This window comes from Lethenteron reissneri, chromosome 21 (genome assembly GCF_015708825.2).
Source record: "Lethenteron reissneri isolate LAM-NWPU_2019-01 chromosome 21, ASM1570882v1, whole genome shotgun sequence".
In the NCBI taxonomy this organism is placed as follows: domain Eukaryota; kingdom Metazoa; phylum Chordata; class Hyperoartia; order Petromyzontiformes; family Petromyzontidae; genus Lethenteron; species Lethenteron reissneri.
The window spans coordinates 3,480,108-3,499,871 of NC_083799.1; the positions used below are offsets into that span (position 1 = coordinate 3,480,108).

The following is a 19,764-nucleotide window of genomic DNA, read 5'->3' on the forward strand; positions in this document are numbered from 1 at the left end:
GCAGCATCTTTATTTGGTCAGCGTTGTTCTAATTCACGGGAAATAAATCCACTCGTAGCCGGAGACTTGCAAATAACTTCAAGTGAGAAGAAATCGTGCACACTCACCAGACGAACGTTTCTGCACAACGTCACGTGCATCGTAGCAAGCGTGTGCGTGAAGGCAGTGAAATAGATGGAACTTTGCGACAATAGGCGCAAATGCGTTTGAATGTTAACCTCCGTTGTAGTGTTTGGCTCAAACTCGTGACAGCGCATGCCCAGAAACACTGTCCGTGGCAGCGTGACTGATCAGACCCCCACAGAGACCTGCTCTACCCTCCCAAAGTGCCTTTCAGCTGAACAATTCCCACATTTCCAAACGGAGTCCCCCCCCCCACCTCTCCCCTTGCCCAGGCCCCGATTAGCATTCCTCGCCATTGTCGCAGTCCTGATCCCTCCTTCTGCAGACCCGCACTCTTTATTGGAGCAGAGAGGTCGGGTGGCTAATCATTAAAACAACCCCGCTCCTTCGTGGGCTGCTTTAGATTCATTCCTCGGTCCCACAGAAACACGGGAGTGTGAGAGGGGGCGAGTGTGAGAGGGGGGTTAGAGCGAGAGGGCCTCGACGAGAAGGGGGGGAGGGAGGGGTGGAGCAGCCGGCTCGGAAGGATGGTCTATTATCCCCGTTTACGTGAGACAAATCACTTTACAAACACCGCGCGGGAGAGGGTCAATAAGCGAACTCAATGGGCAAGGCAAACTTTACAAGAGGCGCGCAAACTCTCGCGTTCGCACCAGACACACACCGCCGTGCGTGTCGGTTCGGTTTTTTTGTTGGCGAAAAAGTGCCACCAAACGAGAGATCTTGCCGAAGCTGTGGCAGAGAGCTCAGATTTACGCTGGAGCTGCTTGAACCGCAGAGCTCCATCCACTCTCCGCCGTTACTGGGGATTCCCCCCCCCCTTCTCCTCCTCCTTTTCTCCCTTTGGTCCCTCCGTTGCTGCCTACTTTATTGTTGCATCGACCTTTATTCTGAGCTCCCTCCCATTCCTTCGCCCCGCGCCTCCACGCCGAGGTTCCCTGGCTCCACGCGGCGCTGTCACAATAGCCCTGGGCTGTGCTCTGAATAGAGCGGCTCATGCATGAGGAAACCTCTTTCTGGGCCGAGCGCGATAGGATTCTGGCAAAAATGTCTTTTCAGCACTTGTAGAATGCTTTTATAGATGCCACCAAAATGAATTGCCACATCCCCCCCCCCCATTCTTTCCCTATTCCCAATCCTTCAGTCCACAAGCTCCAACCTCAAAGTCCAAGAGAGATCATCAGCAAACGAACACCATGCAAACGCCTACAAATGGCACCTTGATTGCAATCGGTGGACTCCTTGTACAACACCAATGTTGATTTGTTCTACACTTGCTGATGCTTCCTCTAAATTTGGAAACTCGGATTTTTTGGTAAAGACCAAAATAATATAATACATAAGACAAATAATGCAACAACTATCACAAAAGTTGCTGATTCCGCTCAGTAAAAGGAAACATCTGAACCGACTGTGTTTCACGAACTGCCCGAGGAGTACCCGGGAAATCCATACAAATTGTGTAACATTTCTAATTAAGTAATCTATTGATTTGCAAACCAAAAAAAAAATCTCAACTTAACAATTTTGAAAAAAACCCATCTACAACTGTAACGTAGCCAACCGTGCTCATCGGAGGAACACATGCTATTTGCATGTTTATGATGATGCTGACAATCACAATAGCTAATGCTTTATTTACATTCAACTGAAGCTATACCCGAGCTCTCTCTTGTATGCCCTCCAAATAGCCCACAGTGCAAGCTATACCCCCTATATTGATTAACGAGACAATATAACCCTGATACTTACCTGCCTATCTCGGCTCCTAATTCAATCCTAGATCGATCACAAGTTCAGCTTCACCTTTTCCAAGATCCTATGAGAACTCACCACTGCCTGCCTCTGCTATCCCATTTCAGTATCTGTCCTTTCACATGCCCCGTGTAGCTCCAGCAACCAAGGCCTCTCGTAAAAACCCTGGGTCATCTTCTGTTTAATGGGACGTTGCTCCTTCTCTATAGTGACCGTTATCTCAAACTCCCCTCCTCTGATAATCTATACAGCTGAGACCATTCCCAACAACTTCCTTATCCCCTCTGCCTACGGCTGCCCGTGTTTATCTGTGCAGCGTCTTATTTCCCTCTTCGCCTTATAACCCTCGACTCCTTTCTGAAAATAACCGAAAATGAGGTGCTTCTCTTCTTCCCTTTGTTCCCTAGACACACACGCCACCCCCCCCCCCCCTATTAGAACAGCGTCTGGAGATGCAGTGGCATTTATGCACGACATAAATCTAAGCTGGAGTGTATAATCAGTGTACAAATCTGAAACGACCACGGCTTTTTTTTTTATTTGACCTACAATATGAACTTTTCTCCACAGCCAAAAACGAGAGCAAAACAAGTACAAATGCACAACAGCATTTACTCACAACAAGCACGAGGTAATGGCTCGTCGAGCTTATATTTCATGCGGAATACCTCGAGAGGCATCCACACCACACACACACACACGAGGCGGACAAGCGGGCTAAGTGTGTATGAGCGAGCGAGTGCGTGTTTGCGAGTAAGTGTCGCGCGTGAGTAAGTGAGTGTGAAGTGGTTGCTCCAAGCATTTGCCCCGGAAACCAGCGCTTCTCGACGCATGGCCCTGTTTGATCAAGCGTCGCACGCAACGGCTTCAGACATCTCCACAAAGCTGCAACGAGCCACTCGGGCACCCTCCAACGCAGCAGCGGCAGCAGCGGCCGCCTGCGTGAGAGCGGTGCCTGGTGACAGGTGACGCCGAGTGCAGGCGGTGCCAGCAGTGGTGGCAGCGATTACGAGGCATTGCGAACTGCTGATGAGCGTGGAGGGATGCGATTCCGAGGACGCTGTAAGTGGCAGATCAGCGCGCGCGCGCACGTGCAAAAACAAAGATCCCCTGTTTAGCCTCGGCAGTCTGTTGGGGCAAGTTCTGTTAGCGAGCACCTTTGAAGACCGACACGGCACACGAGGGAGGTGGGTGGGCAACACCACGCCCGGCCGCCTTTGTCTCCCCAGTGGTGATGTTTACACATCCGCACCAGGTAATCATTTGAGGCTGAGTCGACCTAAGGGAGGCCCATGACCGGTTCAGATAATCGTCAGTGGTCCTGGTCGTGAGCGAGAATCAAACTCGTGTGGCCGCGTTCGTGGCGCAGTGCACGGATATTCGCGAGGACACGGTGGAATAAATGCGCAGCAACGTACAACTGACAAGACGGCATACAAATACGGGTAGGCAAGGGAAATAGTGGTTCATTGTCATGCATATGTACAGACAAAGACACAAAGAACACTTTCCTAAATGTATGCGATGCATCCACATTTGCACGTATAAATACACAAGCACAAAAACGCGCGCGCACGCACAAATCAACGCGCACGCATTAGTTTGCGAGTGTATTATTTGTGATGTGTAACTGCTAAAGTATCAATTGTCCTCGTGCACGCCCAAACACAAACGCGCACCTGCAAAAAAAAGGGAACAAGCCCGCCTGACATCCAACGGTCTGCAACTCGGTGGTTTTACAATCCACCGACAGAAGCACCCCGAATACTCGAATTTAGATTTAACGAGCAATTTAATCCGCGGCCCATTTGGAGGCGACTCGAAAGGCGGTTGGGGCTGCGTTTGTTTTGCTGTCAGCGCCAGAGGAGTGCTGACCTCACCCCGCGCACACAGCGTGTGCTTGTGTCGTGCGCCCATTCGACCCCTCACAATGGAATACATTTGCAAGCACTGGAAACTGTGAACTCAAGTGCCGAGTTGTGTTTTAGCAATGAGCGAACCCCACTGGGAAACTGTGGTTTATACACTTCTTCAAGGCAGCATCGGCCCCCACGGTTGCTACTTTTGTTCAAGACCGTTTGCAAAATAGAGCAGGCTCACTTTGATTTAATCACGGGGTTTTTTATTTTTATTTAAACCACCTCGTTTTAAGCGAATTAAATGAAGCGTGCGATTCGGAGCACTGAATGAGTAAAGACGCGGCTCTTGCGACTAATAAAAAATAAAACAGTAAAAAAAAAATGCTGTGGTTGTCCCACCTGATGACGGAAGCTTGTGTTGCCTCCGAAACGTCGTGATATAGTTATTTTTTAATTTTATTTTCACCTACGTGACTACCGAAAGAACCAAAGAGACCATACGATTTTGGCAAATGCGCCGCCAAGAGCAGCTTCGGCAATATTCAATCGTGCTTTTAACTTGTCAACGAAAAGCGATGCGTCCCGACGGGCGTCAAGAGGCGCGAACAGCCGACGCGAAAAACATCGCTCCCTGGGCAGAAGAAGCCCCCCTTTTGCTCTGCTGTGCCGATAATGGAACTGCCTCGCTTGATTCAAACACGTCGGCGAAATCACCAATTCTGGTCTTCAGGCCTTCAGATGCCGAGCGCACGTGGGCATCTTAGAACTTCACCACACGCCTTGTAGGCACGAGTCTTCGAGCCGCACTCAACCAATGGGCATGCCGATTCGATGTACTCGTGTCCGATATGGCTCTTGTTCGCAATTGCACTCAATAGCAAACACAAAAGTGAGGGGACGCGGCGGGCCGCCCTGACAGTGGAGGCGTTGTGGTGTCGGGGAAGGGAAAAAACTAAACTAAACCCCCCACTTCCCCAACGCATTTTACACTCGCTTGGTTAAAGTCCGATGTGCAAGCCGCCTTTGCCCATTTCAAACCGTGCGCTCTAATCCTGGCTGCAGGGCCGGCTCTGCGAGGATGCTGCTCGCGAGCGCACGGGGATTTCACGGCGCGGGTTGAGATACCGAGGGGGTGGTTGACCACAGATATAATCCCCTCCCCTCTCTCTTACCCTCTCCTCAAATTCTCTCTCGCTCGTTATCTCCTTCTCTCGTTCGCCATCCCTCTCAATTAATCTCGCAGGGGGTGGGGGGTAACGTAATAATGAGTGATTACGTTTATGAATAATCGTACCTAATTTGGTCTAGAAGTTGGATGTGGGTACCAAACATTGCCAACTTGCGCATGGATGTTCAAGTCGTTCTGTGAATGTTCAACTCTGGGGTAAACTTTACACTTATCGATGTCATCACACACGATACGTAGTTGCTGGGAACATCCCTCCGGTGTTTTGTTCAATGAACATCAAATACGTTCTGATTCCAATCCAGTAATTCTTCATTTTAAGTAACTTGGTGTGACATCATCACCAGAATCGTCCTGAATAAGAGTATTGATGACTCGGAGAGGATTTTGTGTATCAACGTTATAAAGTTGGCATAAACTACTTTTGTTAAGTACCGTCGCTCCAATCGAATGCTGCGTCTCTCTCTGATAGTTGTGAATATAGTTGAGCATGTATTCCCAGGTGGCATTGCGAATTAAATTAAAGCTTCTGAACGTTCTCCAATATAAATGACCGGGATTTGATTCCGTGAGAGCAAACGCTCGTGCCAAGATTGCGCCGATCACTGGCGGAGCTAGTGGGGGGGGGGGGGGGGGGGAGGGGGATGCACGTGACCCCCCCAATGATCCGATCGAAATCCCTCATTTCGATCGGATCATTGGGGTTTATTAGTAATAAATCGGCATTTTGCGACCCCCACTGCCACTGTGTAGCATATTATTATGTGTCAGGGACTCTAAGAGATTATAGGACAATAGTCTTAGTCCATCATTGGCAATAAGTAACGGCAAAGCAGTTATAAGTGACTAACAGAATTGTGCGCAGTTGCGTACACACAGCACACGACTTCCCTGAAGGCATTCACCTTCAGCGAGCGCGATGCCGATCACACAACGCGGTTCGAATTCGACCCTCGATCGATGGCTGCGCCATCGCCGCACACGCGTCGAATAAAAGCGAGGGACAAGTCCTTACTTACTAATAACTCCTCTATCATTTTTCATTGCTGGAGGTGTTGCCCCCCCTAAATGAAAATCCTGGCTCCGCCATTGGCACCGATAGCCGCAGTCCCGGGGAGCGAGCACCACTCAGCCACTCCTCGTTCTCACACTCGAATCCGATCTACGGGCCGGCGGGCGCGCACGGGGAGGGTCAGCTCGGCCCTATTTGTTTTGGGCTTAGCTCTGCAATGGCCAGTTCCTTAAAATCACCCATCCGCAGCAGCATGTGTATCGAGTCCAACTTGTTTATTTATGCTTTTCAAGGGTAAATAACAAAAAATAACTTTGGATCGTTAGGCAATTTGCCTACTTTTAATGCCACTCAGCAGGGCACCCACAAGTGAAACCCGGAGGAGTAATGAGAACCAAATAATCAAATGAATTAACACAAACGTTTGGGTTTTAGTTGAAACACATGCTCAAGCTTTTCGCGCGCTCGCTCCGTGAAAGTCGAATGGTAACGCGCGAGGCATCGAAGTGATTGCTGACCCCCGTGACCTCCCCTTTCCTCCCCCCTCTGCCCTCCCACTGCCCTTCACTGCCTTCAAACCTGACACAGCCCCGCACCATCACACAGCAGCAGCGGCAGCAGCAGCATCCGGGTAGGATTTTACTCGGCTCCTTCGTGCCGGTGTCTCAGGTGACACCCTCGAGTAAAGAATGCTAACAACAGCTGCCTCAAATCCATGGCGGCGGCGGGGAGATAACGGCGATTTGGACTTGCACAAGAGGAGCTGTGTTACTGCTGCCTTGCACGCAGGCACCCACCACCCCCTACGCTTCGTATGTTTGCTGTGCGCAGAAGAAAAAAAAAACAGGGTTTTTTTTCCATCCGAGCCTTATTCTCTAAGAGACATGCGAAAGTAATTACAGGCACATTAACTGTGTGTTTTAAAACCCCATCCTCACAGGTCTCTCTTACGAAAGAGGCTTCATTATCAATGCACTCTCAACTGGATTTTTGTTGACGACTTACCACATACTTGCCTCGTACCTACATACAGTAGCACCTACCTATCTCGTGCCTACCTACATCACTTAAAAACGAGGTGGTCCTCGCTGGATACTGATGTGATTTGATAAATATGTTGAGGCTCCAGGAGACTTCTTAACGTTGGTTACATTAACAGTTACATGCTGAGCGTTACTTTAAATCAGTTACCACCGCTTGCAGGAAACAGAGCTTCCTCACAGTTGAACAGAGTAGGAAACAATTCAAAGGCCACGTTCATTTGTGAATCACGGTCCCCGGGTAAACAGACCCGTGCCTCATACAAGGGTGTTGCAGTTTTGACTTCATCACCGATCAAACGTGGGCCTGGCCGATGTTTGTTAACCACAGTATCTGCTGACAATCGCACGTGCAGGGGTGACGACCCTCAGACCCGGTGCCATTGCGAGCTCAGTGGCGGGTGAAAGTTGCTGGCAGACGGCGTGGAGAGGCAGGTGAGTGCACAGACTCCACTGTTACAAGCGCGACGACGGACAACAACTGTAGTTTCTCTCTGCGCCCGGCTAACGGCACAAAAGAACATGACACCAGAATGTGTGACGGCACGTTTGGGACGGCTCTTTGGTATGCGGCGGTCGCCACTCACGAGCCGCTGGGAGGACAGATGCTGCCCACCTTCTGCTTATGGTAAACAGCTTCCTCCACTCACGGCGTGGTCTCAGGCTCGCACGACGGTGATTCTTCTTATTCCACTCGATTTGGTGGAAACACCCTGCGCCCCCAAGAAACGTGGGCTCAGTAGCTGAAATCTGCCTTTCCATATCACAAACACGTATTCAGAAAGAATGTACCTGCAGTGCGACGTATTCTCAAAAAATAAACACCAAGGTAGGGTTTCAAAACATTCCATTGCACTCTTTTGCTGCAGAATCCAGACATTGCGCTAAATCACAACGTGGGGTAAAATCCGCCAGTGGAAGCCATGAAACCGTTTGCACCGTGCACAACAAATGCTGATGCACTTGCTAATTAAACGTGTGGGTGCTCTGTTTTCATTTACTTTACGTGACCGTAAAACCAAAACTGTCATAGGGTGGCACTCGATCTTGGCATCATCACATGCAGCAGCAAGAGCTCAAGTGGAGCTCGGTCGGTTGGCGAGCCGAGACATTCCTCAGCCGAGCGAAGGGCCGCGGGGGTGGAAGGCGATGGCCTGCTGGGCGTCAAGGCTACTTCTGCCGAGCCCTCCGGCATCAGAGACTCCACGCTGCGCCCTGTCGTCAGCTGCTGCTGCTGATCACATTATCTCTCACCCACCTGAAACCACAACCCCCCGCTTTCTGGAATACGCTCGCTAGCCTCCTTTCAACTCCTTTAGCTGCGGCACTATGATTGTTGGATTAACGTCAACACCGCCAATCAAATTTGGTTTTTTTCAAATGTAATAAAGATGGTTCTTAATGTGTAGTTTCATTTTCATTAAATAGACATACAGAAGTACATTTCCATATGTCCATGAATATTTTTATCAGTCATTTTACAATAACTATTATTTTTGCCCATTCATAGTCAATGTGTTAATCCGAAGGCTCTTAATGTCATCAACTCCACAGAGCTGTGATTATAATTATTAGTAGGGGGGTCTGCGATACGCAGAACGTCTACAATAGTGAAATGTAAACTATAAACTAAAATATTTTTTATTTTACCAGGTAAGGCCCGCTGAGCTATATAGCTCTTTTGCAGAAGCAATCTGGCCACAAATGATAGCTCAACGAAGTGAATTATTACGTGGAAATGTACAGCAGCCAAATAATATAAACGCACATTGGTTCTAAATGGAGGGAAAAACCAGTACCTAGATAAACATCCATGCGACCATGGGGAAAGAGACACACAAACTCCAAATATACAACAGGCGTCATGGTCGGTGTGGAACCCATGGCGTCCTTGCATACCAGGTGAGGTAGTTAACATCTTCTAGCCACCGTGGAGCGAAGGAGGGTGAACATGGGTGGGCCAAAGGGACGTTTGGTGGTGCAAGTGCCATCCCAGCACCGCCTTAGCTCTCGCCCCGCTGGTGCTGACAATATATTAAGGGGTGCCTATAAACTGAGTGCATGTGGCATTGAACAAGCGGTGTCCATATGAGTTGTTATATTGAAAAGAAATTCTAATTTCAAAATAACCCATGAGCGAATACGTAGACGAGAAAAACTAAAATATGATGCTCACATTCATCTGCCGTGGGGCCGTGTTATGACATCCCTCCCTGTTGGCTGTAAGAGGCAAAGGGCCCTTTAGTGCCGGGGACAATGAAAGCTCACCTATGTCCTCAGCTTAGTGGCCCACTGTCATCGGCTCCCATGTAATCACCACATGCCAAATTCCTTTTAAGAGGGAACCGGTCTGGTCGGTGGAATGATGTGGGCCACGTCAAGGTCTGTCTGCTTTTTCCCTTGTCCATCTCCACCCCATCTGCACGGTAAACTCGCTCCACAGGCCTCGGTGCCACCGAATGCGGTTGGGACGGGACGAATATTGAGATGTACATCGCTCGACCGTACCCACTTATTATATAATTGGAAAGAGGTTAATGAAAAATGTGTAGATGAATATGGCCGCAAGTTTGCAAGACGTTAAACAAACCCATTAGATGAGAGCTCAGATAAGCGGCCTGAAGCCAACAGCTGAGCCTGAGAGGAATTAAAAAGCCATCAGTGCTAAAACGCAAAAGTCCCGCAGTTTCCCGTGGAGACTTCTCGCTTTGAACGCAGACCTCTGTTGATGTTTCCTTTTCATCTGGCACTGGTGGCTGTGGGACATGGGTTTTTCTGGCCACTGGCTCGCTAGGGGCTGCATCAGTCTTCACTTACGGTGCGTTTGCCATATCACATTACCCCTCGCCGGAACTGTCAACAGCCCCACACGGCACAATCCCAGGACTCGGCTCCGCGCTCGATGCTGGCGTGAGGGCTCGCTCTGTTCTCCTGCGCGTTCCCACTGAAGTGTTTTTGGAAGCCTTCCCAGATTGTCAAAGGCAAGATAAAAGCTCCTGCAAGGTTTGTATTGTTGGAATGTGTTGTTGTTGCTGGTGTCATTTTCGAATAATGCATAACAAAAATAAAACTCTTATATATATGTTTATATGAATAAAAAAAGGTTGGTAACAAGACTCATAGTTGAAAAAAATATTCTATCACATATTCACTGAACTTTGGGTGGATCGGGCTGCATGCACATTCCCATAAATATGCAGGTCTCAGCAGGGTTTAAGAATCACTTTGCCTCTTGCGTGCAGATCACAGCACCTGTTCAAATTCACCAGAGCTGCCCCTTTTTGATCTCCATTATCCATAGCCAAGGCCCTAAGCCAGCGGCTACAGACGATGCTTCTGAAGTTTAGTTCCCGAGACTGGGCCATCACGGCGCATCGCGGTGCTGCCAATGACTGGCGAGCCGGCTGGTCAGAAGACACTGGACACCGGACACCTGCTGAATGGCTCAGTGGCAAAACAAACAAATAATCACACACCAGCGAGGAGCCAGACCAGGTTCCTACCAGGAAGGCACAACACCTTTGAGTGTGTGAGGGTGGAACCGATATTTTTTTTAACGTTCGAATCAAGTGTTTTCGTTAAAACACTACTTTCGTTCATACTCATCTCCCACAACTACCTCCAGAACTTCATGTTCACTTCAAGCCACTATCTCAAAGCTGACACAAAGGACTGTACTGTCTCGGTCCCTGAGTGCGGTTGTAATTTAGTTAAATACCTTGAGAGCCCCCGTCTAAATCTAGTGGGGGTTACGCTCGGCTTTGGCACGAGGGCGCAGGATGTTGCCAAGTCTGGGGGGTGGCACATCCAAGGCCCCTGCAGGCAGATGGAGCCAAGGCTGCGCAGATGGACCCTTGGGGACTCGCAACGCATCTTCAGGACACACAGCTCTCTCCGCCAGGTGCGCAAGGCTCTGCGCGGCTCCGCGCGGCTCCACTCACAGGACGGAAGAAGGGGGAGGGGGGGGGACAGCTACCCTCGCTACGTCAGGCGAGAGGGAAGTCATCCCAGCAAGCGCTGGACCAAGCTGCTTCGCCATCATCGCTGTGCCTACACTTCCTTGGGCAGCCCCGGAGCAGGAGCTTTTTGAGAAAATGTGTGGCCAATTCTCGTGACAATAACATACGGTCCTGCCTCTAGCCCGGCTGCACAAAGCGTTCCACCACACACCAATCTTATTGTTTGTGACCAGATGCTTTAAACATGCCTCTAACTTTAACAAACTCAACCCTGTAGCCAAAATAAAATTGATATATATTAAAAACGCCAGATGTGTATAATTATTTTCTATTACTGGAAACATTTGTGTTCCAGAACGTCTACAGTTTATTCTTTATTTTTGTTCAGTCCTTTTAAAGCCAAGTTTACAAACCATAAGACTGAATCTCTGGCAAGCGGACTGCAATATCTGTTTGAAGAAAGGAATTCTTCAAGTCAATTTTATATAATCAGCAGAGAGATAATCATATATGGGTCTTTATCCGAGTATGAAGAAACTACTAAATATATTATTTCCAACCGACAATGTGTCCCTTCCAGAGAAAAGATCATAAAGCTCCAGAGACAGTTTCCATAGTACAAACTTCCCGACCGCTTGTATCTCTGCCAAGCCTCTCTTACCCTTAGCACTCAGGAAGCACGGGCCATGACCACCACCTTGGCAGACGGACATATCGACAAACAGATGGACGGACACATGGATGGGTTGCTGGGTAGCTGGATGGATGGGTGGACAAACAGGCAGACAGACAAGCAGGCCGAGAGTCGTACGGGTGGACACGTAGGCAGAAAGGACCCGAGCTAAATGAGCTAAATGCGTGTGCCCATGGGCAGTGAGACTGTGGCAGGAGACACTGATCTCCCACCACTCGCGAGGGAAGCTTTTGATTTTGTTTAGAACTCAGGAAACACTCTGCTCTTCCGGTGGGAGAACGAAAAAGGATAGCCAAGTGAGACGTGGAGGGTGCATCCAAGCGAAAAATGGTAGTGTTTTGAAAAATAAGAGGGCTCAAAAGAGACGCCCGGTGACAGGGCTTGTTAGGTGACAAATAGGCTCTGGCCTCAGTCACGTGGGGTGTGTTTATTTCACCATCTTTTGATTTCAGTTGACATTTTGTTTTCAACTTGGTTTAAATTTTATTTGTACTAATACTGCAAAACCCAAAAAGAATATATACTACGTTTAAAAAGTAAAATATTTAAATGACGGCATAAGGGGATAAAACATTTTCATACTACAGCAGAAAACTGTAATAGAAACAACTTCCGTGTCAGAATATTTGTCAAATGTATTCTATTTATTCTTTGGTTCTTTCGGTAAAGTCACGTAGAAAGAAAATAAATTAAATAATAGAATACGACGTTTCGATTGCAACACAAGCAATCGTCATCAGGTAGAAAACAAACCTAGTGAACTTAGAAATACAATACAATACAACACAGAGAGTCGGCTAACACAACAGTCAGCACCTTACCTGGTTGATTAGGTTCTTCAAAAGATTGCTAAATTTGAGAGAGAGACAAAACAATTAGCTAAGTTTGTTTTCTCAAACTGCGTATTTCTCTCTAAAATTTACTAGGCTTTCATAGGTCCATTCACGCTTTTTCTCCCCCGGCCGCTTTGGGGTGGATTTCCACACAACTCTCTCTAAAATTGATCATGCTTGTTGGGTCTTTCTCTTCCCTGGCCGCAGCGAGGTGGATTTCCACACAGCTCTCTCATTGACATGCTCATTTCTCTGCTCCAACAGACCCACCTCTCTCTCTGCCCCACCCCCCTCTCTCTCTCTATTTGAGGCGTTGGGTCTCTGTGTGTCTATGTTGTGTGTCTTTCTCTGTGCATCTCTGTGTTGTCTCTCTCTGCTTGTGTGTCTGTCTGTGTGTCCCCGTGTCTGTGTTTTGTCTCTCTCTGAAATTTAGCTATCTTTGGAAGAATGTAATCAACTAGTTAAGGTGCTGACTGTTGTATTAGCCGACTCTCTATGTTGGATTGCATTGTATTTTTAAGTTCACTAGGTTTGTTTTATACCTGATGACGATTGCTTGTGTTGCAATCGAAACGTCGTATTCTATTATTGAATTTATTTTCTTTCTACGGGACTTTACCGAAAGAACCAAAAAGTAATTCCTGCAGTCACGAAAGCTTCAAATCAAGTTTGTATTCCATTTAGTTTTACTCATGACACAACAGAGATTAATCCTGAGGTAATACGAACCCCTTCAAATGGAAAACAAATACATTGTAATAACATTTCACAATTATACTCTCGTTAAACCAAAAGCACGACAAATTATGTGAGCAGCATATTAACAGTAACGAAAAACCAACAATAATGGTAATAATTCAGAATTATCATCACTGGCGATATACTCTTACCAATGATGTGCTGGTGAAAACTTATTTTCCATCAATTAGTGGCATAGAAGCCACTACACCCCCTATATTTAGTGGAAACTACCTTTCTGCTCGTAATATCATCCTTACTTTTCGATTTGCCGTGATTAGAAGCAATGGATAAACAACGGGGTTGATTTGTCTTCGTCATCATTAGCCACCGTATAGCCACTGCTGGATGAAGGCCTCCTCCCCATGCCGTCGCCATTCCTGGGGGCTCAGTGTTGTTGCCACCATCCATCCCACGGCTTGCACATGGACCCATCTTCTTGCTCCACCTCAGCGTGGGCACGTTCTCTCCTTTGGCTACCACTCCGTCAACAGTCTCGTCGATCGGCTATCCCCCCCCCCCCCCCCCCATCTCGCGATGTGTCCTGCCCAAGCCCATTTTTATTTACTGCCAACATAGCGACTTTCGTTTGCGGTTGTTGCCCGATCCATGCATGGCTTTTTGTTTTGCTATTTTGTCTCATCCGACGTATTGCCTTACCGCACCCGAGTGCGAGATGTTGTCGCATGTGAGCAGCAAGCCCTGTCGTGTGCGATGGGGGGTGGTGGTTTGAGGGAGCTGATCCACCGCAGCCCCTAACCCTCTCACCATTTCTTGTTGAAGGCTCAATTCCCCGTGGAACTTCTTAAGAGTCACGTAAAAGGAAGAAAAAAAGTGTCCAATTAAACGATTGGCAAGCCAGCCTTTTCTAACACAAGGGGCGAGTGCTTGAGCAGCGTGCACGACAGACACGAGCAGATCATGCCGTTTGCCTCATTCAGTTTTGCGTTCAACATTGACTGCGTTACATTTTGACTTAAAACTTTCGTGACTGCAGGAATTCAATTCTTTGATTCTTTCGGTAAAGTCACGTAGATATAAAATAAAAAAATTAAGACCGCTTGTGTTGCGATCGAAACGTCGTGGGTTTTTTTGCTTTTTATTTTATTTTTTAAAAATGTTATTTTTATTTTCTATCTACGTGACTTCACCGAAAGTTGACTGCAGTTGTTGCGTTGTGCCCCCCTCCACCCCACCCCCCTCTAACCGAGTGCGCACTGCGGTGCCTACCGCTGTTGAGTCGCGCCGCGTGGGCCCCACTCGCCGCCCCCATGGCGGGGTCGTGACCTCGCGACCCGCTGGGGCTCGGCCCGCCGCGCCTCACCTTGCGACGTGGTGGTGCTCGACGCGGCAACTCGCTCGGGGGCCGCGTCCGACGTCGATCTCGAGCGCCCCCCGGGCCCCCCGGAGCTGCCCTGCTGGTCGCTCAGCACGCCCGGGTGTCTCCATGGTTACCGGCATCACTCGGGCACCCCTGGGGGGGGGGGGGGGGGGCAAAGGAAGCCACCTTGTCTGGCATGGAGCGGTTCCGAGACATCATCACCCAGCATGACTTGAAACGTTCGTGACTGCAGGGATTCATATTCTTTGGTTCTTTCGGTAACGTCACGTAGATAGAAAAATGATAATAAAAAATAAAGTGAAATAAAAACGAACTTAATAACCAGGCTAAAGTCCACATTATCGATTGCCAGTACACTAACTCCGATTAAGAACCAGGCTACAGTCTACATTAGTGTGGGTTTTTTTCACTTTATTTTTTATTATTATTTTTCTATCTACGTGACTTTACCGAAACAACCAAAGAATATCACCCAGCATCTCGCTTACTCGTCCTCCATTACTGATCTTCTCAAAGAGTCGCCTCCTCGTCGCCCACCTCCTCCACTATCGACCTCCTCCACCGTTCAACTCATATGGCTCACTTAACCTCCTCCAGAAGTTACTCGCCTCCCCGTGAACTCACCTCCTCTGCTGACAGTCAACTCATAAAGGACTCGCTCACCTCCCCAATAGCTTACTCACCTCCTCCATCATTTATGAGCACTTTTTGTAAAACTTTTTCCATGATCTTCAGCGATCACTACCAAATTGTTCAAAAATTTTGAACCACCGTTGAAATTTTTTTTCTGAATCTAAAACTCATCGTAAAAAAATGACTTCCAGAACAAAAATGACATAGGGCAAAAAAACACGCGAATTATGTTACGAACATTATAATCGTTCCTTTCCCATTCATTACACCAACACACTCGGCACTGTTGATTCTGTTGTCCCGTGAGACAACGACTGGACGGCACTTTCCGCGTCTCTGGTCCACGAGTTGCTTGTGTGAGAGATATTGCGTGTGTGTGTGTGTCGTGTAGCGCGCTACGAACCCGGCGATCCGAGTTCAATTCCCACTCATGGCCAACACCAGTGATCATTAATTAACTGAACCGGTCCTGGGCCTCCCCTAGGTCGACTCAGCATCAAATGAGTACCTGGTGCGGTGTGTTAACATCGCCACTGGACAAAGGCGGCCAGGCGTGGTGTTGGCCACCCACCCGTTCATGTGCCGTGCCGGCCTTCATAGGTGCTCGCTAACAGCAATTGCCCCAACAGCCTGTTAAGGCTACACGGGGGACCTTTATCTTTGACGTTGGAGCTTATTGCGTGTGTGCGGCAGGAGGCCCGAATTCACTCACAATGCCATCCACGTCTCTGCACCTCCCTCCCTCCCTCCTATCCTCCCCCAACCCTTCCCACTGTTTGCGCCCAAGTTGGGCCATTATGTCCCGTGCTTTGTCCCGCCAGGGTGAGTACACACGTGCATCGCGCCAGTAATCCTCCTGCGTGCATTGTTACAGGCCAAATAAACTACGGACCTTTCTGCGAGGCTGCAAAAACCCTCACCTAAAGTCTTAAATTAGCTGTGCCTTTGGCTTGTTTACAAAAGGCACTGAATCTGCCCGGAGGCTTAAAATGCATCAAATTGCCCACGGAATTGTGTCATCGTGAGAGATAAAACACAGTTTGGCTATTGGTTAAAATGGAACTGAACTCTTTAGGAAGACCCAGTGTTTTCCCCAATTGAATGGAAAAAAAACCTCCTTTATCATCGATAAAATGAGCAGTAGCCAATATTTTAGGCGATTACCCTATTTTTAGAGCATAGGAGGGCAGAACAACATTTGACGTTTGAACTATTCCTGTCCTTGCTCCCCCACCTTATTTTTACCAACCATTGTTGACCATTGTATGACTAATATGGCATGGGGGAGAGCAATCAAGCAGCAGTGGTAAGACACAGGGGATGCATTATGTATTTATTTACATCATAGTTTATGATAATGAGAGACTGGTAGCTTTCATCAGAATGTTTGATAAGTAGTCGGTCATGTAAGGCGCTTGTTTTACAGTGAGAGTGGAGCTCACGGTGAGCACATTCACACCACGTGTTGCCTCATCACCCAAACGGACCTACCTCTCCACAATCATTCCCACTCTGTAAAAAGATCAACAGAATTGCATTGCAAAGAAATATATCCCCTCCACTCACCTCCTGATTAAAAACAAAGAAACCCCCACCACCATCACCTGATAAATAATGCCACATCACCATATCTGGGAACAGATATAAATACGTGTAAATCGCAACCATACTACATATGTGCCTTTTAAGTGCAGCATTAAGAGCAACGACGGACCGAGTGGTCGACGCGCACGGCTGGGGAATGCGAAGCCGCCGGTAATATAATTGGCCGTAGTTTTGCAAACTCACTGCAGATGCCCCCCACACGCGACGCGAGCCAGGCCCGACGTGTAGCGGCTCTACGGCGGCTCCGCCGGCCGGGAAGGGAAGAGCTGAGGCAGCCGCCCAGAGAGGCCCCGGATCGCCGTGTCAGAGGTCGCACCCGCCGAGGTCACGGACCCACGGGAGCTGGGCTCGGGGGCAAAGCTGCGATTTTCGCCTTTCATCGTGTATAAAGCGTTCGTGCAAAAGGGGCCAGCGTTCATCGCAAGGAGGAATATTGCTACTGCACGGCGGCCCGATTTCAATGGTCCCTTGAGCGGTAACGAATTGAGGATCTTCCACAAAGTGAGGTTTATTACCAAGGCCTCGTGCGCCTACAAAAAGTTCCCTGCCGGGGGCAACTCGAAGTGACCATGAAAGAAAGATGAAACGTTTAGAACATTTTCTGATTGTCTTCATGCTTCTGTATATCTATCAGCTGAAATGTGCATCTGTCTGCCACCCAGGCACGCTCCTTGTCATAATCAAAAGAGTGTGCCGCTGTTAGGCGAGCTTGTTGCATTTTAACCGATGTTTAAATTAACGACATCTAATTTGTAATGTCCTTGAAGACACTTTCTCTACATAATTCATGCTGTAAGTCCTGCCCACGCTAATTGCCTTGAAAGCAGCTTGAAGTTTTGGGAGTTCACATCAAGAAAAGAAAACTGTTTTGATGATATTGGTGAGACCAGGCCGCTGGAGATTACATTGGCAGGACACTAGTAATAAAGAGATCCCAATTGTTTATACTCTAAAAGTATTATGACTTCAAAATAAGGCATCATATCAGAAAGCCGACCCAATGCTTTTTCTTTTCATCCAAGGTTTTGGCCGTGTGACCAAACCATTAGTCAAGTGCACACTTACCGCCCTTAACAAACGTACAAGCATTGGCGTCATTCCTGCATTGCAGCAGTGTACACGCACATTTCCTGTCCATAAATCTGTTATTAAGTTGTACAGCATTAATCATGCAAACATTGCCTGCTGAAAAACCAGACGCGTCTGCTCCAGCTGATTCGAAGTCTCCCAAATGAATCTCCCACAGGCTGAACTTTGCGAGGAGGGAAAAGTGCCAAATCGACCCCAGGACCTCCTGATCACAAACCTTCAGTTGCTGTCACAGCTTCGGTCCCAACGCGTTGCATCATCATCATCATCACCGTCATCAATGTATTTTATGACGTGCAATTTGCGTAACGTCTTTTAAGCAGAAATTACACCTCATCCAGATAAATATCTTTGCGCAGGTAAACTCACGGAAAGTGCTGCTCTGTAAAGACTTGAATTGTACATTCATGAAGCTATACAGGCAACGTGTTTGCATGCAGTGAAATAGGCATGATAGCGACAAACTGCGATGCTATTTTACATCTGCTCCAATTTTACGAGACCAAAGCTATTACCACTTTATGATTGTCGTGTGCCAACTCAGTTTGAACGAGATCAGGATATGTTATCTCACAGTTATCGATGTTCGAATTATCTGATGCAAGATATTTGCTGTGCGTATGTAGCTGCACGAATGAATTGCTGTTGGCGGCGTGAGACCACGGGGGATGGCGACGGCTTGGGGGGAGGCATTCGTCCAGCAGTGGATAGATAATGGCGAGCGATGATGTTACAGTCATTATTACAAGCCCTCGTGGCTGTGTTGCCCACGTGAACCCACCGAGTTGGCAGTGCTTACTCTCCTCGCTACCTCTACACGGCTCATTCCTCAGAGGCTCGCGTGAATTCATCAGCGACATCGGCACTCGACAGCATTGCTCACGGAACACTGCCTGGCCTATTCCGCGTAATAAGCCTGTCATGACTCCTGACCCCCCAAAAATGCCTTTGACCCTATTTTTAGGGATATTTCCACAAAGCATGGCACTGTTTTGTGGCATTCATTAGATGTTGTTATATGGCCTGCAGCCTGCCGATGTTTCAAGGTTTCTTTTTTTATAAAACGAAATCAACTTTTTCGAGCATTATTCTGCTACGATTACAACACGTGTCGGCAGCGATGTGTCCATTACTTCTGCGCACCTTGTCGCCATTTTATCGTGAAGCTCCCAGAAGATTTGTTTGTGGGTTGTGTCACGTGTTGTTTGGCACAATGTCCGACGGTGTCACTAAGCTCCAAGCACGTGGAACGAAACATCAGATATCATGTCAAACAACACACAATACAAACCGAAACACACATCTGAACGCGAGAATGTGTATATCTAACACCTACACGGCCAGCAATGTGGGCCCTAAGCCCCCATGGGCCATAAAATGGTCAGGTTTTCACAACAGATTACCATGCCCTGATCTTACCCTGGAGGCATAAAAGTCTTCTTGCTAATAGCCAGCCAAGGCCTTGTGAGAGGGAGCCTTTGATTAGAAAAGTCGGCGTGCTATGCATCGGACAGAATGATGAGGTGGGCTCCTTTTTAAGTTCACATTTTTGTTTTCACATTGGTTGAATTTTTCCCATCACGGTCAACTTAAAAACATCGCCACCCTGTGCAGTTGAATTCAGCGGGCATCTACGTGATCAGGTGAGCTTGCACAGACTCGAAAATATCGTGTTGCCAATGAAATCTTGGGTACAAACAAATGATTAATAAAAATGCTCCAATGCCTGAAAGATGGACAACCACCGTGGACAAGCGCCATCTCCTGCAGAGCGGCCGGCATGTGGCTCTCACTCAGCACCCTCAGCCTCACCCTCCTTACTGCCCAACCCCCACAACCCGGTCTCTCGGCAGTGACTTAACGGAAACATTGGGTGAGGTAACTCTAGGCCTGAAT

The 19,764-nt window shown here is 48.1% G+C and overlaps 1 protein-coding gene across 1 annotated transcript in view; it reads right to left on the bottom strand.

Moving 5' to 3' along the window:
- Window positions 1–14,660, bottom strand: part of LOC133345064 (zinc finger protein GLI4-like) — a 63,001-nt gene extending 48,341 nt beyond the window's left edge. The window contains 2 exon segments of the mRNA XM_061555473.1: window positions 14,524–14,605; window positions 14,607–14,660. Coding sequence (XP_061411457.1) covers window positions 14,524–14,605; window positions 14,607–14,660 — 136 coding nt within the window.
- Between the last annotated feature and the right edge of the window lie 5,104 nt (window positions 14,661–19,764).